This window comes from Echeneis naucrates, chromosome 6, assembly GCF_900963305.1.
Source record: "Echeneis naucrates chromosome 6, fEcheNa1.1, whole genome shotgun sequence".
NCBI classification, from domain to species: Eukaryota; Metazoa; Chordata; class Actinopteri; order Carangiformes; family Echeneidae; genus Echeneis; species Echeneis naucrates.
In genome coordinates, this window is record NC_042516.1 from 17,097,757 (window position 1) to 17,122,783 (window position 25,027).

At 44.7% G+C, this 25,027-nt stretch overlaps 2 protein-coding genes across 5 annotated transcripts in view; one reads left to right on the plus strand and one right to left on the minus strand.

The window, feature by feature from the left end:
* The window catches only part of cicb (capicua transcriptional repressor b), a 35,166-nt gene extending 16,598 nt beyond the window's left edge, over positions 1–18,568 (plus strand). Inside the window, exons 3-21 of the mRNA XM_029504152.1 lie at positions 5,588–5,725; positions 5,885–6,059; positions 6,628–6,739; positions 6,835–7,017; positions 7,123–7,255; positions 7,358–7,530; positions 7,708–7,846; positions 8,622–8,719; positions 8,845–9,856; positions 9,984–10,123; positions 10,296–10,456; positions 12,478–12,668; positions 13,399–13,863; positions 13,961–14,307; positions 14,391–14,548; positions 14,649–14,800; positions 15,300–15,434; positions 15,949–16,080; positions 16,212–18,568. Of these exons, the coding sequence (XP_029360012.1) occupies positions 5,588–5,725; positions 5,885–6,059; positions 6,628–6,739; positions 6,835–7,017; positions 7,123–7,255; positions 7,358–7,530; positions 7,708–7,846; positions 8,622–8,719; positions 8,845–9,856; positions 9,984–10,123; positions 10,296–10,456; positions 12,478–12,668; positions 13,399–13,863; positions 13,961–14,307; positions 14,391–14,548; positions 14,649–14,800; positions 15,300–15,434; positions 15,949–16,080; positions 16,212–16,501 (4,334 nt within the window). The 3' untranslated portion in view covers positions 16,502–18,568. The remainder of the gene's footprint in view (positions 1–5,587; positions 5,726–5,884; positions 6,060–6,627; positions 6,740–6,834; positions 7,018–7,122; positions 7,256–7,357; positions 7,531–7,707; positions 7,847–8,621; positions 8,720–8,844; positions 9,857–9,983; positions 10,124–10,295; positions 10,457–12,477; positions 12,669–13,398; positions 13,864–13,960; positions 14,308–14,390; positions 14,549–14,648; positions 14,801–15,299; positions 15,435–15,948; positions 16,081–16,211) is intronic.
* Positions 18,507–24,676, minus strand: znf526 (zinc finger protein 526). Of its 4 annotated transcripts, none has more exons than XM_029503928.1 (8): positions 24,641–24,676; positions 23,546–24,018; positions 23,053–23,222; positions 22,029–22,124; positions 21,166–21,929; positions 20,938–21,073; positions 19,263–20,852; positions 18,507–19,090 (listed from the first exon to the last, which is right to left on the minus strand). In XM_029503928.1, the coding sequence occupies exons 2-8, from the start codon at positions 23,847–23,849 to the stop codon at positions 18,917–18,919; spliced, it is 3,234 nt and encodes a 1,077-aa protein (XP_029359788.1). In that variant the 5' UTR covers positions 23,850–24,018; positions 24,641–24,676; the 3' UTR covers positions 18,507–18,916. The 4 variants fall into 4 exon arrangements, with proteins under 4 accessions (XP_029359788.1, XP_029359789.1, XP_029359787.1 ...); XM_029503929.1 differs by lacking the exon at positions 24,641–24,676 and adding an exon at positions 24,619–24,634; XM_029503927.1 differs by lacking the exon at positions 24,641–24,676 and adding an exon at positions 24,135–24,600.
* Positions 24,677–25,027: the final 351 nt, after the last annotated feature.

Here is a 25,027-nt window from a genome sequence, read left to right on the forward strand (position 1 = left end):
GTGGGCTGTGGGAGGGAGAGACACTGAGCACAGGGGCAGAAGATGAATTAAGGGATGAGAGATTGGAGCAAAGGAGCGCTCTGCTTGCATAGTGACGGAGAAATGAAAGAGGGAGAGGAAAAGTTTCTTAGTTAAGGTCACGTGGCATTTGATAGAGTTAATTGGGGAGGTAGAGACATGCATACATGTGCACATTAAAGGCATGATGAAACAGTAAAAGCTGCTGCACACCTACACAGATACTGAAGTAGCAGCAGAGAAAGATGGTTAGGCTTAGCTGAAGGGAAATTTCTTTTTTAGCGTTTTTTTTTTTTTTTTTTAAACACCTTCTTTCTTACTGGTGCCGATTGTTACTTATCTCTGTTCTGTATGACTAAGAATGAAAGGTCTGTGGTTTCCCAAAATCATCTCATATCTCCCTCAACTCATCTGGGCAACTTTACATGCACAGAGTTGACATATATGCCCTTATCCTAACAATCCATCCTTTCATAACAAATTAGCAGTTTTTTTGACAAATACAATTTTTTTAAGTGTCAAAAATAACTTCATCTAAATTGGGTTGTGTATTTTGTGGTGAGTATTTAGGCAAAGTCAATACAGGGTGAAAGGGAAAGCTCATTACTCGGCTACGAATAATTGGTCAAATGTGGTTTATTTCTCAGGGCTTGTAATGTTTACCCAGGGTTGTAACCACTGAGCAGCCACAGTAATCCCTCATGTCCACCCCTGCCTTCTCTCACTCACTTTTCCTTTCAGACAGGCTGTCCAATTCCCTCCCTCTTAACACACTGTGTTAGCTGGATTGACTTGTTGAGGGCTCAGTGCAGTTGATAAACATTAATCTCTTACTCTCTCGCTTTGTCTCTTCCTCTAATGCCTATTAGTTTAACCCTTTTTCGAAAAATAATGGAGAAACATACACTCATCCCCATATTTTTACATGACGCAAGACACTTTAGTGGTGTCAGCACACTGAGAAGATATAGGCATGTGTGAGTCGAATGACACATTGAAGTGGAGTTTAGGTACAATGCAAAGATGCTTCTTTTTTAGCCCACTCATGCTTTTGTATAGTTACATTGATCTAAATCTGGATTTTAAGAATTATAATACCATGAATGGGTTAATGTGTTCACTACAGGGGACAGCAGCTGCCAGTGGCTCTCATCACCTTACTGTCAGCCACCAAGCTCCAAATGAGCTGACTAGATTTTGGTCGTAATTAAGTCTCCCAGTATTGTAATTGTATAATGGATACATAACATTGGTTGAGAAGGATTTGTTGACCCATAAAGGATGATGAGAAACCTCATGATACGTTCAAGCACTGCTTTGAGTCTGGCCTGTGCAATACTTCTACAACATAGGGATCATTAAATGTTTTCTCTTTGTCTCTTTCTGTCTCCCCCATCTCTGGCCCCCCACACCCTTCCTACTTTCAAGAGAAGTTCTGTTTTCACAAGTTGTTTTCTCTCCACCCACCCAACCTCCTCCTCACTCCCTCCCTCCCTGCTTGCCTGCCTCTCCTGCTGAAAATGACTCTCAGTCTATTTTTACCCTCTGGTCCTCTCCTCTCTTAGCCTGTTCCACCCATTTTCCCTCTCTTTCTAACCACCCCAACCCTCCTGTTTTCAATTCTTTTCTGTCTTTTTCTCTCTCCCCCACTCCCCTCCATGCCAGTGTTGCATCAGAACATTTAAAATTCTGTCTGGAGGAGGCACATTTGCATGATGGAGAGATGGAAAAATGTTTGGGGATTTGAAAGCCCTTTTTATGGTGGAAAATTACATCACTTGCCTCCCTATAGTTTGCTGTGTTACTGAAAACAAATTGTAACATTACCCAAGAAAGCGCCCTTAATCACCCTCAGAAGTAGATGTTGCTGGTTTATAGTGCAGTCAGAATGAATGTTTGCAAGGATCGTCCATGTAGAAACACTGATAGCCAGAAGAATGACCCTGCATACTCTTAAAAGTTGGATGGACATGGATATGCATTGTCATCTTGACCTCAGAGGCCTGATCCACATCCTTCTCTAGTGCAGAGTAGACAGACCAAAGGCAGCGTGGCAGGAGAGCTCTCTAGCGCCTCCCCGCATCGGATGGTGTTCATGAGTTTTAAAGCACGATCCGAGCATTTGTAACAGGGAGGGAGCTGGACCAACTTCTGTTAAGCCAGTGGTTGCCCTATATCTGAGTGTCGACTTTTGATTCGCTCCTTTAGCCATCAATCAAGGTTTACTACGACTCCTGCACCAATGGCATAAAGCTGGGGTGGGCTCACAGAAACAAACATAAAAAGACACTCTTTGCAGCCGTCACTTGAACGCAACCCAGGTTTTATAAGTGAGTGTAGGTAACTTGCATTATCTGTTGTAATTATAAGTGTTGTGTATCTAAGATAGGTTCAGTTTTTACGGTGACAAGACGAACTGTTTGCGAGTCCGGGTGAAATTTGCATATGACTGGCATTCCAGCGCATACACTGACCAATCAGCACCAGCAGCGGGCTGATGACGAGGGCCTTCCTTAGCCAATGACCGAGCGGTTCTGGCCGAGGAAGGCGGGACAAGGCTGGGCGAGGTTGACAGGACGAGAAGGGGAGGGCGACGAGTACAGGGGGAACGGGGGGTGGGGGGGGCAGCCTAGTTTACAACAAGAGGAAGAGGGAGGGAAAGAGAAAGAAAGGGCCAAGGCTGCCGAGTGAGAGAGAGAACGAGACAAAATAAGGGAGTAAACTCGGGCTGGGATCTGTGGCGAGGCGACACGAGGACCTTAGTGGACCAAAACAACAGAAATCCTCTCTGGGCTGCTCGGCGTGTGCGCCGACATCGTCAGCGCCAAGTAGCTAGCTAACCTGCTGCAGACGGACGGAGCTCACCGATGGCTTTAACATAAACCCGCTGTATCGCTTCCTCCTCCAGCGCCCCCTCCTTCTCCTCCTCCTCCGCCTGCTCCACCACCACCCCTCGTCGTTTTTGCGTCCTGTACTCGGGCATCCTCAACCCGCCACTCGTTTCCTGCTCGGAGAGCCTGTCCGAGGAGGAGAAAGAGAAATATATCCATCTCTGCCTGCTCATCGCTGAGCGAAGCCCGAAGTGCTCACCGTGCCCGCTTCGGCCGCTTGTGTTGTAGTCTCATCAGTTGCTAGCTAACGTGTGTTTGTGGTCACATCGACCAGGTGGGGCAGGAGATGGTGAAGTGTTCAGAGATGAGCTAGGCACTCAGCTAGCAGCGGAGGGGACGGCAGTGTTTGTTTGCTCTCTTCATAAACAAGCTGACGGATAGAGGGCTTGAAAGCACTGTGTGATGGATGGATGCACCAAATTTACAGTCAACCCGTCTGCTTATGCGCTGTAAACAAGGCTAAAAGCGAAGTTTGCCGCTCTCTCCCTGTTTCTTTCTTTTCTTTTCTTTTTTTTTTTTTATAGTGATTTCGTATCTTGGCAGGTGTTAACTAAATTGCCAGGTTAAGACAGGTGCATGGTGCAAACCTGGGGGTCAGATAATGGGAGAAAGAAGTTAGCATTTGACGGGATGCGCTTGTCAAACTGTCCTCGCCGGATCATTTAGGCAGCCATGTACATGTGAATACGCCTTTGTAGCTGAGACATGAGAACAATTACGTTTCTTTTGCCTCTGTCTGTGCGGCTGGTGCACGACCAGGGGCGTTCCCGAGAGGTTGGTCCAATTTGGAGCGGTGCACTTGAGGCTGTTGCAAGAGACAGCTAAAATCAGACTCTGATGTGGTTTGTTATATAAATCGGCCCGTGCAAAGTAGTCGGCGTTAAGGTAAACAGTGCAGACTCGGATATTAAGCAGCTTTTCACGCTGCTTCTCCAACTTAGACGAATCCCCTTATCTTTGATCGCCCCTGTTTGCTTGTTGCAGTGCAGTTTAGCCTGATCGATACGGCCCCTCTTCACAGCAGCCCCCCTTTGGCTGTTGGACTCGGAGGCTTTATGTGCTTCTTATTACCTGCCGAGCCCATCTGTCTGTAGCTCTGCTTTAACCTCAGATTGAGGTTTGAAATGGCCCAGGAAGAGTGCGTAACAGTCGGGTAAATGTGGTAATCCAGGCCGTGGATGGGCTCAAGGCCTTGTTAACCCCTTCATGGCCGAGCTGCTGTAGTAATGTAAACAAACAGGGAGAGAGGGCATCGGGGGTAATTAGACCAAAGGGAGGAGGGGCCTTTGCCTCACAATCGTCTTTTCAGTTGGTCGTCAATACACTGTTGCATTCTTACGAATTTAACTTAAGTTTTGTATGCTGTGATCGCTGGCAGTACATTTTGTCCAGCGATATTTGATTGCTCTGTGTAAGTTATTAGATTGCGGCATTGTGCGATACGGAGAGATGGCATCTACTTGACGAACATATTCAATGTTTACTGCCATTGGAATAAAAAATAAAGGATACCTCTCTATGCCACATCTTCAAAGCCTGGTGATGCAGGAGGGTGATGCAGTAATTGTGAATGATCACTGCAACCTGTAGGGATGAAACGGACACAGACACTGAGCACTTGTCGTCATCTCTGAGCTTCCAGACAATTTCAGATCGAGGTTTTGGATTAAAAATGTCCCCTCACCTGGATTTATGTGTGTTTTAGAGGAGAGATTTTAAGACACGTTTTATATATTGTTTTGTTTTTGTTTTTTTTAGTTTAGTTTAGTTTTTGTTTTTTGTTTTTTTCATTGGAGAGACATCAAGGATTTTATTCAACCATGTTCTCATCAGAGAATCCTCAGTATCTCCGCCAAGGATTAAGCATGTTTGGTTAGTTCATGTCACTTCTCTCATTGTTTGCATCCATGTAGAATATCTTTTTTTCCAATTCTGTACATATGCTAGGTGTCCAAAAGTCACGTCAAGCATCACACTGTATTTCATAATTGTTTATTAGTAGCATAATGCCACCCGTGAGTGCCAAATGAACACTGAATGATGTCATCATTGGTTTTAAAGCCTTAAGGGGTAGAAAATTGTTGATTTATTGATGTATCCTTATTATTCAATAATGGGAAGAAAGATAATATGACTAGGACAGTGCCATATTCAATTATCAACATTCAGAATCTGCCAGCTTCTGTTCTCTAGCCAGTCTGTTATTGAGAACAGATAGTCCTTTGGTACATCTGCTGTTGTGTTTGGGAATGATTTAACCAGTTACGAGGCTGGTGGTGTAATACTGTGGCAGTACTGATATTTTTTTTTATAGTTTGTAAAGCACCAATATTGTCATTTTCTGCCCGGTAATTGTTACATTCACCTTGTGTCACACGTGTGCAACCATCCTCTGCTTAGATAACTAGAATTAAATTGCAAGGGTGCTGCTTATGTCTTAGTATACTTTAGTATAGTTGATTTAAAATAAGTATGCGTGATCACATTGCAGAAGATTAATACACATTTTGAAAAGGGATTTACTTTTGTTGGTATTGTTGACTAGGGGCCTCAGTTACCCAAATGAGGGAATTGGCCTGGTTCTCTTGAATGTGATATCCGAGCTGGGGAGAATATTATAAAGTTATGGATATCAGATGGTCTTGGCTGTTAATAAGTAATATTGTTTTCCTTGGCAGTGTGGACCAATGTAGAGCCCCGGTCAGTTCCAGTCTTCCCCTGGCATTCATTGGTCCCTTTCCTGGCACCTACCCAATCAGATGCTGCTTCTCAGCCAGGAGAGGGCCAGCACCCAGTAAACCACCCCCAAGCATCCAGTCTGAAGACAGGTAATGAATACCTTATGGCTGAGCTTTTGAATATAGAAATGTGTTATCCCTAGTTGTATGTAATTGGCTTTGGGTTTTAAAACAGTTTTAAATACAACATGTTTAGTTTTCCTTGAGGAAGTATACATCCCTGTTATTTTTCCTCAGAGTGTCAGGGGGTGGCAGCGCTGTCACAAGAGCCTGCAGAGGCACCTCCCACAATAGAAAGAGGTCCTCCATCCCGGCCTCCCCCCCCTTCTGATGAGCCGCCTCCAGAGAAGGAGAAAGGAGATGCAGAGAGGGAGAGGCCTGACAGCGAGACAGAGAGTGATGTGGATGACCCGTTAGTGCCGTTTCTTTTTTTCTGTTTAATAGTGATCTTACGTGAAAGCCTTTGAGGTTACATGAACACTCAAATACAAAATGCATGTTTACGCTCATCTGTTAACAGTGTCCATGTATAAGAGCAGTTATGTATTTGTCCATATTTGTCCAAGTCAGCCTTCACAGTAATTTTCGTTAGTGCTGTTGTACCCACACATACAGTAAGGGAGTGTGATATTTTCTGTATCCTCGTGCTAATTTGTGCAGAAGCGCTCAGTGCCAGAACAAAGCAGATGGGAACAAAAGCATTCCATCTCTGAGCTCTATCACTATATGAAAGGCAGTGGCCAGGCTGTCAGCCATTGAAATGGATGAGCTATCTGCTGAATCTGCTAATGTATCTCATGAGAGATGAACTACTTGTGCACTGTGTCTACATCTAAGAGACTTACATTTTATAGTACATTATACTTGATAAGAAGTAGAAAATCACTCAATATGTAAGAAGGAAATAGAAAGCAGAGCTTTAGCTGCATGTTCATGTTGTTTGCCAGGGAAAAACCGGGCTGTTATTTATGTCCTTTCAGCTTCCTCCCAGGAGTTGTACCTGAGCAGCCCCTTGCCACATCACCAGTAAAGCGACGTACTCAGTCACTCAGTGCACTGCCCAAAGATGGAGACAAGAACAGCCCTGGAAAGGTACTCACATAGAACATTGAAATTCTTACTGTTTACTGTAAAATTGGTATATCTATAATGTGTTATTAAAAAGTATATCTTGTTCTCTTACTAAGAGGGAGAAGGATCATATCCGACGACCGATGAATGCCTTTATGATATTCAGTAAGCGCCATAGAGCATTGGTTCATCAGCGGCACCCAAACCAAGACAACAGGACAGTCAGCAAGATTCTTGGAGAGTGGTGGTATGCTTTGGGTCCCAAGGAAAAACAAAAGTATCACGATTTGGCCTTTCAGGTACGCAAATACAACTTCTCAACCTAAATGTGTCATGTACTGTATTTCTGTCTCCATGTCAATTAATTCATAATCCTTATTACTAGTTGGCTCTCCTTTTCTCAGGTGAAAGAGGCCCATTTTAAGGCGCACCCAGACTGGAAGTGGTGCAACAAAGACAGGAAGAAATCCAGCTCTGAAGGTCGTGGGGTCCCAGGAGGCAAAGACATCAGAGAGAGGAGCATGTCTGAGTCCACAGGTAGGTTTCATTCAACCCTCACATCTATAAATACTTAAGAGCTGTCATTTGTGTTGTTTTTATCCTTTCCAGTCCTCTAACAGCTGTTTTTCACCTTGACAGAACCCCACTCTGTGGAGCTGAAGGGGGTTGGTCCAGGTCTGGTGTCTGAGAGGAGTACAGGAGAGGGTCACGTAGGCCAGCTTACCCGTCCCCGAGCCTTCTCTCAAAGTGCCATGCACAGCCTGGAGCGGAGTGATAGGGGTAATACACAGGCCCTGGCAGAACTTGCACAGGTAAGTCATTAGAAAAACCCACAGTCCTGAATATTTTTTGTTGTTGTTGTAAAAGGGATGTGGTTTAAAAATAAAAAATAAATTGGTTTCTAGTGTTGTCACTGCAAGAATTGTTTCATGTTGCAGATGATATTTAAAAAGCATCTCTACAATAAGGTCTTTTACTTCATTATTCAGATGTGTGGGGATGGTGGCAGCCAATTTTCAAGCCATGCCCCACCCTTGTCACAGTCTCAGCGGGGGGTCAGCGAGGACATGACCAGTGACGAGGAGAGAATGGTCATCTGTGAAGAGGAGGGAGATGATGATGTTATTGGTGAGAAATCAGACTATATCTTCTCTCAAAGAAATGTTAGATTAGATATGTTTTAGCACACCTTTCTATGTCACTGACCTGCTTAATGCATTCCTACATAGGTCAATTCCATTCAGAGACACAATCTAATTCTCAGCCACAAGCAATATTTGATGTCAGCATTAATGCCTGTGTACTTCTCAATCAAGACTTTGTGAAACCATGCTTGATTTCTTTTATATATCTGTGATGTTGCGAAAACTTGTCCATGTTTTGACCACTTTCATGTTTCCATTTTATAAATGAGATGGCATTGAGAGCTGAGTCAGACACATGCTAAGTTCATGTCATATTGCTTAAACTGATATAATTAGCAGTGAAGTGTGGAAAAAATATTCATGTCAGCCTCCAACTTGTAATTGTGATCGGTAGATATCAGGGAGTTTTGGGCACCAGCCATATCTCCCACTCAGTGAAAAAAAGCTACAGACAGCTGAATAAACTGTTGGCAGAATGACTTGAAATAATCCACTGTTGGCATTTGCATTAAAATAATATCCGTATTAGCACTAATACAATTAATTCATTTCATTTTTTTCTTCACTTGAAAATGATTTGCAGCAAATATACAATGATTTATAAGCAGTTAATTTACATTAATTGCTCCTGTTGACTAGACAGTTAGTATCAGTCTAAACCACAATATAATAATATCTGAACATTTCCAAGTCAGTTCCTCATTCTGTTGACATTGTATGAATGTAGGATTTGTTGTGTATATTCTTATTTTTCACAGAGGACCCCTATCCAAGCAGTTCCATAGACCTTAAGTGTAAAGAGCGGGTGACTGACAGCGACAGTGATAATGGCTCTGGAGATGAAACCGATCGGAAGGTAACATTATTTGTCTCCTGTCACTCTTTGAGTGATAAAATGTTTTTTTTCCATTTAAATGTGTGTTACTGTTCTGGCATCTTTTTCCTCAAATCATTTTTTAGTTTATCTGTCTTTCCTTTCAGCGAGTTTTCGCACCAGTCATCTGCTCTACTGCATCATCTTCTTCCTCACACCATACCCCTCATGGCAGGAGCGTCTCACTGTCCTCTTACCCCACCAGCAAGCGTTATGATGAGGGGAAGTCAGGAGGGGGAGGGTTTTCAGAGCACAGGAGGAAAGAAAGAGGAGAAGGGGAGGGTAAGGACACATTTGGGGGAGAGGGAGGAGGAGGAGGGCAAGCCTCTTCCCTCTCACTTTCCTCTGGCCAGTCAGTCATTTCCACCTCTCCCCCTGGAGGGCCTCAGTCCTCATCAGTGGGCTCACTAGGTGCGAACCCACTTCTAGGCGTTGGTGCTGTGAGGGTTGCCTCTACAGTGGTGACCAATGTAATGCGTCCTGTTATCAGTACACCGCTCCCCATTGCCAGCAAACCCAGAGATGGAGGCACTTCATCCAGCCCACTTCCACCAGAGAGGAAGTCCTTGACTCCCCTGCAGCAGCCACAACTTCTGATTGGTTCAGGACAAGGAGGCGGGGCTACAGCTGCAGGGGGTGGGTACTACTCTTCTTCATCACCTAATCCTGTAGGTGGAGGTGTGGGCCCAGGTGGTGTAGTGACTAATCTAGTGTTAGGGGGGGCTCTGTCTGCACAGCCTGCTGTACAGCTCATCACCCCCTCACCCCAGCCCTCCCAGCAACAGGCCCTCCCCTCCACTGTTGTGTCAACTCCTCATAGCCAAAGCAATGGGCCCCTGCCTCTGCCCTTACTTCAGCCCCAGTTCCTTCCTGCATCCTCCCTGGCACCCCCTGGGGGTAAGGCTATCACGCAAGTTCAGTACATCCTGCCCACCCTACCTGCCAGCACCAACCCTAAGAGTCCACCTCAACAGCTCAGCCAGCCAACCAGTATCTTCAACCTGCCCACAGCTCCACCCGCTCATGTGTCCTTGGCCAATGGAAAGCAGCAGGGCACAAGTTCACTGACAGGCTATACGTCCAGTCCAGCAGTTGGAGTGGTCAGCCCGGGAACTAGAGGTGAGAGCCTCAAATGAGAGCAAACCAGGACAGCAAAGTCTAGCATTCCCCAGATACTTGTATCTGATCATCTGTGGCCATATAAATGAAACGTTCTCCCATTCTTCTCGTTCTGTTGTTGCGTTAGTGCAAACACAGTCTCCAGTGCTTCAGGGTAAAATGCTTGTTCCCATGGCAACAGTACGAACTGCGCCAGCCCCTGCCCAGCCGTTTCCCATTGTGGCTCCACCTCTTCCTGTCCAGAACGGTGCTCAGACTGGAAGCAAGGTCAGTGATCCCTTCATGTGAACTTTAGTAAGTAAAAGTTGTAAGTAAAAACAAATAGATTTCAAACAATCTACCTGGTACAGTAAATAGAAAATAACTATTAATAAAAATTATAAATAATAAGTAACTCACCACTGTTATTTGATGTCTCTTTTCTTTCATGTCTCTAAAGATCATTCAAATAGCACCCATGCCCGTGGTCCAGTCACAGCTTCCTCAGGGCGGAGCAGTGCACCCAGCCAGCCCTTTTCCCGTGACAGTGGGTACAGCTGCTGTTGTGGCTCCAGGATCAGCCCCCTCCCAAGCTGTACTCCTGCCTCCAGCACCTACCAGGTGAGACACAAAGCAAACTTGACTCAAGTAATACAAATAGGTCCTCTACCTTGTTGAATTAACACCCCCACTCTCTAGTGGGCATTTACTGCTGATGTAAGATCATGACTAAGAAAAAATGAATAGTGTACAGCATCACAATTTCAAAGCAAAGCACACCTTGACACCCGTTACAGAGGTTAAATGATCGATAAAGAGCATAATTTAACAGGAATATTGGGCTTCTGTAGAAAAGCTCACTGTTGGTGTGTTTTACACTTTATTGGTAACAAATTGAACATTCAAAATGTACAGCATGTGAACCAAACAAAGATTTAGTTCAAAGCCAAAACCTAACTTGAATGGAAAATAAAGTTACTAACACAAAGGAGAGCCTCCTGTTGGTGCTTTAGATAGACAACAACTAAACATTGAGGATGTATGTTGGCTCTTGTACTTAAATGTCAACATTTACCAACTCACTACTGTTTTTAATGTGTTGTGGCAAAGAAGAGAGATATTGTGGAATTCCCACAACATTTAAGCACTGCAGCTCTGTTGCTGACATTGATGTTTAAGTTGACTTGTAACTCTTAAATGGAGTCCGTTTAAGAGCTTAAAAGCTATTTGTTCAACAGCGAAATGAACCCTATACTGTCAGAAATCAGATGTCTGAAAAGGGCTGTAAACAAATTACAGAATGTGCCAGAAAAGGTTGAGTCAGCCTTGACAAACAGGCACCCATTCATGAACATATGCCAGCTTTACTCATCCTACCCCAGGCTTCTGTTGATCTCTATAGTTTATCAATCATTGTCTGTAATTTTTTTTCCCACATAGAAAGAAATGTGACTAATGAGTCCTCTTAAATTACATAACTGTTTCAGAGAAAATGGATAAAGTGTGCTGTTTACATGTCCTGTGTATATGCCTCAGGATACTTATTTAGAAAAGGGAAGTGCGACTCCTCTGCAAAGGCTTGAAAAGGGGGACCAGTTTTGAGCCACATTCTTGAATCGCTGATATGCTTGCTATTGAACCAGTCTGTCTTAAATTTAAAAACTAACCCTAACCCTTTTTGGACTCATTTAATGCACAAAGCCATTCGTGTGACTCAGAGAGACTTAGAATCAACCTGAAGCTAACTAACAGCATTTAACCAAATATAGTCTTCAGCAGCAATTAAAGACTTGTATAAATTGTGTCAGCTTGCAAAGTAAATGCAACTGAAAGCAGCCTGAAGGAATGTTTAAATGACAATCTTCGACGATTATATTGATCTTAAAAAGGTTTATTCAGACAATTGAAACAAAATGAAATGCCATTTTTAATGGGAAAGTTTTTTGTTGAAGTTTGAAATGCTTTTACTTTGAGTAGGTTTTAATGTGGTTATCATTGTAACCAAAGAAATAAACACATGTATTACCAACATTTGGAGCTACTGTTGATTACTGTTATACGATTATCAAAATAAATGTATTGTCTTTTCCCCATAGTTTAAGGACTAAAGCAACTCAGTTATGTTTATTCTGGTACTTGATTGTGTTAAGGTGGCATTAATTATATCAACAAAAGCATGAAGTTACAATTGTAGTCCAGATTTATGAAAACATAGCGAGTAGACAACATTAGATACAAAACCTCCAGCAGGGGTACAGCTGTAGAAGGGTAGCTCTATTCTGGATGTGTTAGTCATGCTGCTGGTGGCCCAAGTTGCCTTTGCCTGCCACCCCCACACTACCTCTCAGCTTCTAACACACACACACACAGCACTAGTCATCCAGTGCTGCTCACTGTGATGTACACTCAACCACTGACCCCCTCTGCAGCACTTCTCTTTTTGTCTTCCTCTTTCTTTTAAATCATGTTGGTTCCCATCGTTTCTATTCTGCTTCGTTATTATACGTTAGCACCTTCTGTCACTGCTCCTACGCCTTTCTTGACATTTTTCATTATCAAAATGTCATTTTCGCCCTCTGTATCTTCATTTTTTTCCCTATTCCATTTTCTCTCCTCTAATCACCTCTCCTACTCCCGTCCAGGATCACCTATGTCCAGTCCACACCAGGGGTCCCATCCACTCTCCCTCTGGTCTCCACGGCAACAGGCTCTTCCCCCACCCAGCAAGCTCTGCCAGTTCCTGGATCTGCATATGTTCCTTCGCCCCTAGCAACACTTGGGTTTACAGCTATCGCACCACCTGGACAGACATTGGTACAGCCACTAATTGCAGGTCAGTTCCACAGCAAGGTGATTTCATAGGTTATCTTCTATATATGCATTTTTTTTTGTTTGCAAAGTTTTGTGTGAAATGAAAAGTCCAATGGACAGTTTTTGGGTTTTTTTTCCCCCAAAAAAATGTTTGGCCTCCTAACAAATGCAAATGCAAGACTGCAAGACAATGTAGATACAAGGCTTATTTAAATCCTAATAAACATCCACTTGCTGATCCAATCTAATCTAATACTGTGCTCACAAGAAAAAAGCAAAAGGAGTAGCTGCGTACCAAAGCCTTTCCTGTACAGCATGTACCGCGTACCACTTATGTTGAACAGTGGGAACAAAGGGTTCACAAAAATGCAACATAATTCACCATTTTAGCTGTGGATGAGATTGAAACTGCTTATTTTACAGTGGTGTGCTTCCTTCAGGAACAACACACTCAAGAAAAAAAATAGTTTACCCTAATCAGTATACAACACAGACTGTACAGTTTCAATAGAGTCATCCAGTCACCAATGTAATCAGGTGATGTGTCCAGTTAGGCAAACTGAGACAGCATGACTAAAATATCTCTCCCCATTTTTAAACCATATTCACAAGGGCAAATCTGGAACAACAGTCGGCAAGAAAGCTTGAATCACTGATTAATTGTGTGAATTTGCAAATGAGACAAAATCCGAACATTTATTCATGTTGATGAGATTGTTTGGCCTCTTGGGCCTCCTGTCTTCTTCATCCAGGTCAGCCACCGCTCCTAGCCACAGCTCAGTCTCCACAGCCCTCCACCTCAGCCCCAGCCTCAGGCGCCGGGGGCCAGATAGTCACCGCCATCTACCCTCCTTCACCTAGTGTCACCATGGCAACGGGGATGGTCTCCATGACAGCAGTGCCCCCCAGTGTGGTCTATTCCGTCTCCAGCCCCTCCAGCGCTTCCTCTCACATCCTGCCCAAACACACAGCAACACCCGCCACAATCGCACACCCGCATCCGGACAGACAGCCAGACAGGCACCTCCCTCTGGACAGACCTGCAGATCGACAAACTGAAAGGCAGGCAGAGAGGCAGACGGAGATGCTGACACATTCAGACAGACAGCTTGAGAGGCAGATGCAGACCTCCAGCAGTAGCAGCTCGGTGGCACCTTCCAGTGGCTCAGCTGTAACCATAAGAACCTGTAGTCCCCCACTTCAAATTCAAACACCTGGTACAGCTCCCTTTTTAGAAAGTTTATCTGCAATTTTATTTATTTTTTATAGTTTTTAACTATTTTATTTATTCATTGTATCATTCCTGTTTTGCAGGCACACCCAAATTAACCCAGCTTCCAGTCAGGACCCCTCAAAAAGTGAAGGCGACAGTGGCAAACATCCCTGTGGGCAGCTATGAAGGTGGAGGAAGAGGAAAAGAGAGAGAACGAGAGAAGGATAGAGAGCGAGAAAGGGAAAGAGAGAGGGAAAAAGAGAGAGAGAGGGAAAGGGAAGCTGTGGCAAACAGTCACTTCTCCTTTGATCCTGAGCCGGTGGGACAGACAGGGTCTCCATCAACACATCCTGCAGAGGAGCCACCATCCTCTGACAGACCCGTGGAGAGCTCCAGTTCAGCAGACTCCTCTGACACACGCACCAGGGAAAGCACAACAGCCAAAGAGGTGAGAGGAACACGCTGACTTCTCAGTGGTAACAGGATCAGGAAAAACTTACTGTTATTAATGACACATAGCTTTCTGTGCAGACTGCATGGAAGGAATCCCTCCCTTCCTCTCCCCTCCCACCTCCATCAGCCACAGAGCCTGCCCTGCCACCCCCACAGACTGACAAAGATGGCCCTGTACCCAAAAAGGTTAAAGCCCGCCCTCCACCTCTGAAGAAGACTTTTGATTCCGTGGACAAGTGAGTTAACACCTTTTATGAATCTTTTATGTAATATTACAGAGAAATTTTAGTTGGACAGTGTACATATACTCTGTGTGTGTGTGTGTTGGTCTGGCAGGGTGCTGTCGGAGGTGTATTTTGAGGAACGATTTGCAGAGCTGCCAGAGTTTCGGCCTGAGGAGGTTCTGCCTTCACCCACCCTGCAGAGTCTGGCGACTTCACCCCGTGCTATTCTAGGCAGCTATCGTCGCAAGAGGAAGAACTCCACAGGTTTCAATCACAACCTTTTTTTATGGTCGCAAGAAAATTAATTTGTAACCATGTTGATTTATCTGTAAAAGTACTTTTCATCGCTTTCTGTTTCCAGGTTCTCTGAATAGAGTGAATAGCTCACATAAGAGTAAATAGGAGATCTTTGAACACAAGGGATTTAAAATGTCAAGATCTTCTTTAAAAGATTGTGACTTACAGTTTATCAGTCTTGGTAAAACCACATTGATCAGTGCCAAGACAATAACCGCCTTAGCCAGAGTAATTAATAATGCTGCAAGCCTAATCTGTAGGGTAGTTGAGATGGCTTGTCATAAATATAAAGGTATTCTCGGAAAAGCTGATATTCACTGTATTTCTAACAAATACTCTCCACATATTTATTGGTTTTAGATGTGTATTTATGTGTTTTTATACTCAAATGTTGAATATATCCTGTTGGGTAAATGCTGCTCATTCTGTTTTTGTAATAACTGTTGTGTCTTTTATATGCTTCTAGATTTGGACTCAGCTACTGACGATCAAGTCTCTCCTAAAAGAAAAAGCCGGCGGCGTTCAAGCTGCAGCTCTGAGCCCAACACACCAAAAAGTGCTGCTAAGTGTGAGGGAGACATCTTCACCTTCGACAGAACAGGTATCACAGAGAAAAGCCAGGAGACGCTGCAGACAGACCATTTAATGTTCTTTCAGGATGTAGGATGTATGTAGTGGCAGCGTAGGATGAGGAGTATGGTTTTGGGAAAGCTCTTGTTGTTTTTTTTTTAGCACTGCGCTTTCACTGTGATGTTACTTTTTGTCTTACTGGCCCCAACCACAGCAACCTTTTTTCATGTTACTGAGCCTCGGTGAGAATCGACAACACATACAATCTTAACTGTAATTGAAAACAACCACATGACAATACAAGAGATTGTTTGGAAATTACAAGACAGAAAAGGATCTTTTGTCAAACTGATCAAAGGACTAGTCTGAAACACTGTGTACGGTTTACACTGGCTTCAAAAAGTGTTTCTCTTGCTCCTGTAATTTTTTTCAAATGTATCCTCCATTCTGGAGATCATAAATAGGAGGAGACATAAACAAACATAAATTTCTGTAACCAGTTTCTTGGATATGTAACCGCTCCATCTGTTTCTCTTGTCTCCCAGCCACAGATGGAGAAGACATCCTGGCAGAACTGGAGTTTGATAAGGTGCCGTACTCATCCTTGCGACGAACACTGGACCAGAGGAGAGCGCTGGTCATGCAGCTGTTCCAGGAGCAGGGCTTCTTTCCATCAGGCATGAAACAAAAACGCTCCTGCTTTTCTGAATAAGTTATGGACACAACTTGTTTTTTTTTTTTTTGTTTTTTTTTTCTTTCTTTCTTTCTTATTTGACTTTTTGTTTGTTTTGTGTCATGTTGCTTCCAGCTCAGGCCACTGCAGCCTTCCAGACAAGATACTCTGACATATTTCCCACCAAGGTGTGTCTGCAGCTGAAGATCAGGGAAGTGCGGCAGAAGATCATGCAGACGGCTGCCCCATCTGATGCGTCTGGTTTAGGCATCTCTGACTCAGCCGGCTCCCTCCCTGGACCGTCTAGTTCCCAATCAGGAGAAGGTTCTGGGAGAGGAGGTGGGGATCTGCAGGATGAAGACGTGGAGCAGGGGACAGAAGGAAACCCAGAGGAAAGTCGAGACTCACAGGACTCTTGTAGATGAGGGAGTCTAATCAATTTGACTAATGTCAACTGTTGCTGTCACACCTTCTCACATCCTACACACTTTCACAAGTTTTTTTTTTTTTTTTTTGCCATTCTCTGCTTTCACCCAGGAATCTTGATTCTATTCTCGGCACACATTTCAGTGAGATGTTTGTATGCCATGTTGGGACTTTTTTTTTTTTTTGTGACCATTGTACCAAAAAAAGGACACGCTAAAACCAGTGGCACAACAACTACCACACAACACAACAGACACATTTTGCAAACTATCAAACTACACACTTAAATTAGCACTCTGTATTAACCACCTTGCAGGAAGCTCCCATTGATGCCAGTGTACGAAGGACCATTGTGTACAGCTGCCCTCATTTGCCTTGAAGAAGAAACAGTTGTTTCAGACAAGACCTGCTTAACCTGCTCTGAGACAGTGCAAAGGCAAAGTTTTAAAAAGAGGACGATGAGTGTTTTGATATTTGTTTTTAACAGGGATACAGGAGTAAAAAGCAGTATGGATCTGCTTGAGGAACAACTTGTACGTAGACTTGACTGTTCGTGAGCTTGTGTCTTGTTTCTGCTGACGTTCGGGGGCTGGGCCCTCAACAGCTTGAAGCAATTTCATTTGATAAGAGCACTAATTGCATCGGACCTGGAAAGATCTATTTCTCCATTTCACTGCTCGCATGTAGACCTTCAGGAGGGGTCTATCAGGAGTGGTTGAAAATATCGACTGAAACATGGACTTCTGGCAGTGCCATCATTCCTGCAAATACCTTTCTGGCCAAGTCCTCTTTTCTCTCTCAACTGACCCGAGCACATGCCAGTAGGTAGGAACCAAGCATTCCTGTGCCTCTCATTTGCTAGCCATGAAGGAAGGAGGTGGGTCAGAGTCAACAGGCACATCGTGGCTCTTAGCTGTAGAGGTCAGGCTGTTCAGGCCTTAATCCTCTTTTGCCAAGCAGTTTTATTAACTTTTTAAAAAAAATCTTTTATTTGTATTAAACATGGTCATATTCGGTTTGTTGTTGTACTACTCTTATGGTTATCTTATTACTCCTATCATTTCATTGGATGCTGATCCTTGGTTCTGCTTTTCTTACTGGCAGATGTTTCCTTTGTTTCTGCCAGCTGTTGATTGCTTGGACAAGGTTTTTTAATACATCATTTTGAAGGCAGGTGAGAGATGCTGCTCCACACCTGTACAGTTCCTCCATTGTAGTCTTCCCTGTACTGGCCTCACTGCACTGCACCAAATACCTGTGGTGCAGATATTTTTATTATTCATTTCAAAGAGGAAGGTAAACTCAACGCAGACCTTAAAATTCTTTCAACAGTAATAAGCAGTTTGCTTTTCAACATCCAACATGCCTTTTTTTTTCCTCTCAAGTTTAATTCTATAGCCTCAACACTTGTACATCTCCTTCCTCCACCTCTTTCCTTCCATCCCTCCTCCCTTTGTCACTTTATTGTTCTCTCCAGACCTTTTTAGATCGATGGAGAGAAAACTGGGGTAAGGGAGCGGAGGATAACAAATCAAAGAGAGCTGGTGGGATATAGTACTGGTTGTGTCTTTGTGCAAGACTTGGTTGTGTTGTAAATAATTACTGTAGAGTCAGTAGACTCGTTATATTATTGATAAGGAAAAATCTGTCATTGAATATAAGTTGAGTTTTAAGACACCCATTACTGAAGGTAAAAACACATGAAATGGAAAAACAACAATAAATATGACTATTAATGTTTTTGTGTTACACTCCTTGCTTTGCTGTTCCAGTATGCAAGAGAGAAATTTACATGAATAATTTAAGTTTGTATCTGTATCTTTCAGTATGCAAATAAAAATAGGTGTTCAATTAAAGTGATTTTATTGCTGGAAATGTGGAAAATGGGTTTTACTTCAGAAGAGATAAATTAAAGTGTAGTTTGACAATATTATCCATAACAATGTTGCAGTAACAAAACGGTTTGCATTACTTCTATAGTGTACAGGAATGACTTAATATTTGGGAAAAAAAAAAACATTTATTAATTTCACTGATTTACAACAGAATAGTTTGTCTGAAAAGTCTGCTCAAATCTTTAAACAGAAGAAAACTCACATCCATTTTATATAAATGAGAAATTAAATATACAAATGTCACGAGGCACAACCAATGGTCCTTATTAATAATAAATGTTGTATTCTTAATTTGCGTATGCATTATTTCAATACATTTATATACTTGGTCTGCTCAGCCTTGTCAATGACGGATGTTGACGTACTTTGGTGTGTTTGCTGAACTTAACACATACTTTGTCCAGTAAATTACTCTGAACTGAATTCTGACTGTCACAGTATTCAGTTCATACCAGTATTGAACTCATCAGTTCAGCAGTAGCCCAGAAGAAGTCATTAGACTCTGAGTGCTAACAGTCTTCAGAGGAGCTGCAGTCCGTCCACAGCGACTGTGTCCATAGCGAGGCCGTTCTCCAGCGCTGTGTGATAAATCTCCAAGGCCTGCTCCAGAGGCAGCGCTCCGCCCTCGCTGGTCTCAATGATGGCAATTGTCTCACCGAACTCATTACACATGATAGTAGGAGTGCCCTGCGTCTGAGAGGAGGACACAGGTCAGTGAGTTTGTCTCGCTCCCTCTCATTCATTCAAACTATTCAGACTTTAAAAAGTCACAACATAATTCATTACTGTTCCAACAGCTCACTGCTGTGCTTTCATGTAGCATTTGCTTGTTTTTAGTGATAAGGTTTAGTAAATTCATTCTGACCTGCTGTAGATCTGAGGCTTGGATCTGGATGAGCTGAGGCTGCCTGTTGGCTAGTTCCACTGCTGAAGCGTCCACCACTGCCACGGCAGAGTTGGTTTCCATGGCAGCTTGTGCAGCAGCCTCCTCGTCCAGCCTCTGTTGGCGGATGTGAGTCTTTTTGTGGTTCCTCAGGTTGGAGAAGGTCTTAAAGGCTTTGCCGCACAGAGGACAGACATGCGGCCGCTCACCTGTGTGTGTTCGACGATGTTCAGCCAGGTGCATGCTCTGGATGAAACCCTTTCCACATTCCTCGCAGCGAAATGGCCGTTCCCCTGAGTGTGTGCGTAGGTGCTCTCGCAGGTGTGTGTTCTGACGGAAGCGCTTGCCACAAACTTGGCAGGGAAATGGACGCTCACCAGTGTGGACCCGTTGGTGAAGGGCCACTCCAGAGGAGGATACAAACTGTTTTCCACAGACAGGACACTGATGGGCTTTAGGCCGCTTTCCTGTTGTGCACCATGGTCGCCCAGGGCCTAATGTGAAGTGACTTAGTCTGTGAAGTCGCAGGTTGGCGGGAGAATTGAGCTTCTTCCCACAGATGTTGCAGTCTAGACCTCCCCGCACAAGACCGGCTGGATCCCCCGATTCTGTCGTTCCTGCTGCTGAGGTGGAGGGCTCTGAGATCTCTTTGTCCACTTCTCCTTCTGTCACAGCCTGCACCAGGGTGGGATGCTCCTCCAAACAGTGGCTATCCCGTTGCCTCCTACTGAGGAAGCCAGCGTCACAGTGAGGACAGGAGAAAGGAGCTGGCGCCCCTGGGTGCTGGGTGTAGCGGTGTGCTGCTAACTTGGCGGGCCAGCGAAAAGAGGCAGGGCAGTCAGGGCAGCACAGAGTTGGAGCAGTGGAGTGAAGAAGGCTGTGCTGACGGAGGTTGGAGGACTGTGAGAAAGAGCGGTGGCAGACATCGCAGCGGTACGGGCGTACACCAGAGTGGATGAGGTTATGCCTCATTAGATTGGCTAGAGATGAGAAGGTTTTGCCACAGTCACAGCATTGAAAAGGCCGTTCCCCGGTGTGTGTTCGTATGTGGTTGCGCACGTGGATCTGCTTCCTAAAAGACTTGCCACAGATTCCACAGACAAAGCTGTGTTCGGTGACGTGGGACTTATGGCGATGTTGAACCAGCTGCAGCTGTGAGGAGAAGGTCTTACTGCAGTGACGACAAAAAAAAGGCCCTTTTTCTGGTGATGCAGCTGAAGCAGCTTCCGTTGAGCCAGCAGAGCTACACTTGTCTCCTCCATCGGTGTTATCCTGAGGAGAAGGGTCTGTAGCTACGCTGGACTTGGCAATATCTGTCCTCTGTAATTCATCAAAGTTACCTTTAAATGGGACTGACACCTCCATATTGTTGTCCCCTTTCTTCATCTCCACTTCCCCTTCTTCCACTTTGAGCTGTGAAATTTGCATTGGAGCTTCTCCCAGTTTCTCCATCTCTTCTTCTGTGAGAGGGGCCATTAGGTTAGTTTCTGCCTGACTTTCAGAGTTCCTCTTTTCTCTTGCCCTCTCTAAAATGGCAAGGGCAGATAGAGATGCTCTTCTTGGAGCTGAGACCTAAAGAAGAGAGTAAGGATTTGTTAAAATGTCAGAAGTTGTAGAAGGTTGTGGACACAACTGGTAGATGTATATGCCAACGTACCACAGAGGGAGCGGTGATTGTGCGGGCTGTATCACGGGTGAGGTGTGTTCGACGGTGGTAGAGGTACTTGGTCATGTTGGTGAAGGTTTTGTTGCAGAACTGACACTTGTGAAGGGGGTCTGCAGTGTGGGACTTCCTGCAGGAGGAGGAAAGGATGAAACAGACAGAAAGAGTCAAAAGGCCTCATTATCTCGGAGAAACTCTGCCTGAATTTTCCGAAGCTCCTACCTGTGCAAGATGAGAGTCATCTCAGTGGTGAAGCCATTGCCGCAGTCCACGCATAGATACCTGGCAACACCAGAGTGCGTGCGCATATGCGTCTGCAGTGATGTTGCCTTCTTGAACACCTTGCCACACTCCGGACATTCATGCGTACCCAGCTCATGCACACGTTTGTGGGCAGCCAGGCGGTTGACTGAAGTGAAGGTGCGGTTGCAGAGCTCACACTGCTGTGGCTTGTTACAGGCTGGCTCCTTCTTCTCAGCCACTCTAATCCGAACATCCTCCGCCTTCTCTGCCATGTCGTCCCTCCCCCGTGTCTCCTCAAAGCCACCCATGACCCCTGACTCCCCACTCTCTTTGTCTTGGCCAAGGAAGTGCTCCCCCTGGTGCTGGAGGAAGTCCTCTGGCGTTTGGAAGAGAAGGGAGCACTCTGAGCACTCATAAGGGTGGATGACCACGACCTCTGTTGCCTGCTGCTCCTGGACAGTGGGAGCCAGCCGTAATTCCAGTCTCTGGACGCCATTTTCCAGGACCCCCAGCTTTGCAGGGGAGCCTCGGCTGACAGCAGGCAAGAGAGGGGGCAGCTTGGAGCGGCGCTGAGTGGGAACGGTGCAGTTGTCTGCCAGGGCTTGAGCCGTGAGAATCTGGAGGTGCATGGTGGCGGATCCAGGGGTCGGCGTGACAGGAGGCAGCAGGGAGGAGCGAGAAGGTGCAGCAGGTTTAAAGACTGTCTTATGTTTCTTGTTCTCATGTTGTTGCTGGGCAAGTACCTGGAAAATACACAAAAGAGTTTACAAGACTTTGAACCCTAAAACCATTCATCTGCTTTTCAAATCCATCCCTTGTGAGGTGTTTCCAATCCCAAGTACCTGTGCCAAGATCTCCCCAGCCTGCTGCTCACTCAACACGTAGTTCTGTATACTGTTCAGTGGAGTGACGGTACCATCAGGCTGTAGCACATACTCCTGTTGCAAGGGCAAAAAAAAAAAAAAAAAAAAACTTTGGATATTGAATTTCTAATGCAATGCTACAACATTAAGTGATAACAGATTACTGCACTTTAACAGTTGAGATCTGCTGTCATTGATTTATGTTAGTAGAATCCAGGCTGTAGAAACTGGAGGTCTGTGGTTTGGCACTGATACTAGTAAAAAACTAGTACTGTATAAAATTACAGTATAGTCACAACAAGCCATTCTGCGTTGGCTTATATAACCCACATCAGAGTGACTGAAATTATGTTTGACTGTTACAAATTGAATATAGTCTACAGTATATGGGCATGACCCAAATGTAATGAATGTGAGTCAGACACAGTTGGAAGTGCATTTTAACCACATCACCCAGAGATGTCCTGAAGCACTTGCTTCTCAAATTGTAGGAGACTATTACCAGAAACCTGTGCCACTTTTGACTGATCTCACTTTGCTCAGCCCAGTCAAAGTCAGCTTTGCCCGTCATTGTGAATGCAAGTACAAATGGTTGTTTCTGTTTGTCTCTAAATGTTGGCCCTACGATAGACCGGTGACCTGGCAGGGTGTCACTGCAAATGAATGAATGAATGAATTCAGCAGATGATTTACAGGAAGGGAAATAGCAAACTAGAACAAACTCTTGTGTTATGAGAGTGTGACCAAATGTGCATAACACAGGATGTGTTATCTACTTTAGAGCATAATTACGTGATGAAAGCACAACATCAATTTCAGGGGGCAACTTATTGTTATGAAGAAAACAACTATTATTGTATTACGCAGCTTCCACCAAATGACCTGTTGCTCATTTGTCTGTTAAGAGAGTGCAGATATTGACAAAAAGATTCTAAATTAAATGATTACCTAAAACCTTTAAATAGTGATTAGTCTTTGGGTCAGTGTAATTTTGATCCCTTACCGTAGGCTCTGTGTTACTGTGTGTGCTGCTCCTGCTGTGGGTCCGTCGGTGCTCCAGCCATGTCTCAGGTGAGTCAAACAACGCCAGGCAGTCAAGACACTGGTACTGGACTGGTCCTGACACCTGAGTCTCTGACCCGGATTCTTCTGTCTCCAAGACCTCACACAACTCTGGCCAACATTCACAGTCACACACACACACACAAAATGATGTTTCTTAACCTTAAATGTTGAAAGCACACTTTAAATGTCAAAATATTGATTGACATTTTAATATTAGATTCTCCAGGACACAACCATTGAAACTTGAGTAAGTTAGTATGAGGCGCTTCCACTCAAACGATTGCATTATTGCATTACACAAATGGATTTCCTGATTAGATCACATTAGTTCACTTCCAAACAACATGATCATGTGCATCTGTGGCACATTATCGACTCCACACACTCAAATGTTTAATGCTTGCTCTAAAACACTCATAAGCCAATGTCACCTTGTTGCTCCACCTCCATCCCAGCTTCTCTCATGTGCATCTCCTGGTGTTGCAGCAGCTCGTCTGCGTTCACCAGGAGAGTCCCACACTCCAGACACTGGTACTGCTGGGTCTGCCCCATCTCAGGGACACCGTGGATGGTGACGCCGTCGCCTAACTCCCCATCGCCGTCTCCGTCTTGGCCTGTGTGGATCTGCTGGTGGATGAGCACATCCTCCAGGGTGTTGAAGAGTTGGTGGCACTCACTGCACATGTACTGGTGTTCCACATAAACACCTTCTGCCTCCTCCTGCTGCTCCGCCATGCTGGCAACACTGTGTCTGTGTGACTATTGTCTTATGTAGATAGTGAGCGGATCATGAAAGGCGATGTGTGACAGATGATGAGGCCGATGGGTGTTAAAAGTAATTATTCACTGCTGTGTGCGATGAACAGAGACTTCCTTTTTCATCCAGGCCAGTAAAGGGGCACACCTGTGGGAGACAAAACATTAAAAGGACAAATGGAGCATGAGTACACCGATCAGCAGGCATGTGCTAGCTATGAAGTTATCACACAGTTATGTTTGGAGTATCATTGTCTATTTTACCACTAAAAACAGCAGCTTTTACACAGAGACATTATGGTGCAACACTGCGTTGGCTGGATGAAGGCCTCCAGCTGCTGACGACGCGACCACGACTTTAAACTAGCGAGCCATCGTTTGACTGCTGTCTAATGTGTGATCCCCATCTTTGTTTACACTGTGATGGCACATGGAGAGCTGTTGGCGGCGCTCCCTCCGACACTGCAGACCTGTTTCTCCGGCACCGCGGTTTCCTGACAGCGGCTGCCCGGTTCGCCGGGCGGTCCGTCAGGCGGCGCTACCCACTTTTCCCCGAAGCTCTCCGGCTGCGGCGGCGGCGGCGGGCCCTTCTCTCCCCTTCGGCTCTCAGTCACGCTCGTCGGATGGTCCGTCGTGCGGCCAGCCCTCTGCCTTCACACGGGCTTATGTGCCCCTTTTGTCGGCCCCGCGTCCCCGGCAGCGACATGGAAATCAAAAAAAAAAACTAAATGTGACCGAAGGAAATTACATTTCAAAGCGTGTAATGATACCTTTGCCCGCCGAGTGCCTCCATTCTTGTGTCGGAAACCCCGCCTAATGCGGTAGCTTCGACGGTCCAGGTTTTGTGATTGGACGGGCTGCTGTCAATCATAAATGACATTTTTATGATGGGAATTGTAGTTCTTTGCCAGTTGTTAGCATACAATGCATTTTCTTTTTTTTTATTTTATTCCTTTCTTCAGTTCTGTAAGACATTTAGGTTTTATTTATGTGAACGTAACTTTTGGAGTATAGTAGTATTATAGCGAGGTAACAGGTTTCCATCGTGTCCACCCCACAACACCAAATATCAGAAACACACACTACTGTAACTGTTAATTCAGCAGCAACACAAACTGCATCTTCCAAAATACCCCCCCCCCCAAAAAAAAAAAACC

Coding starts and splice junctions, on each gene's coding strand:
- znf526 (XM_029503928.1), bottom strand. CDS start 23,849: ATGGCGGAGCAGCAGGAGGAGGCAGAAGGTGTTTATGTGGAACACCAG. Junction 21,930..22,028: donor CTGGGGAGATCTTGGCACAG/GTACTTGGGATT, acceptor TGTATTTTCCAG/GTACTTGCCCAGCAACAACA. Junction 19,091..19,262: donor AAGCCTCAGATCTACAGCAG/GTCAGAATGAAT, acceptor TCCTCCTCTCAG/ACGCAGGGCACTCCTACTAT.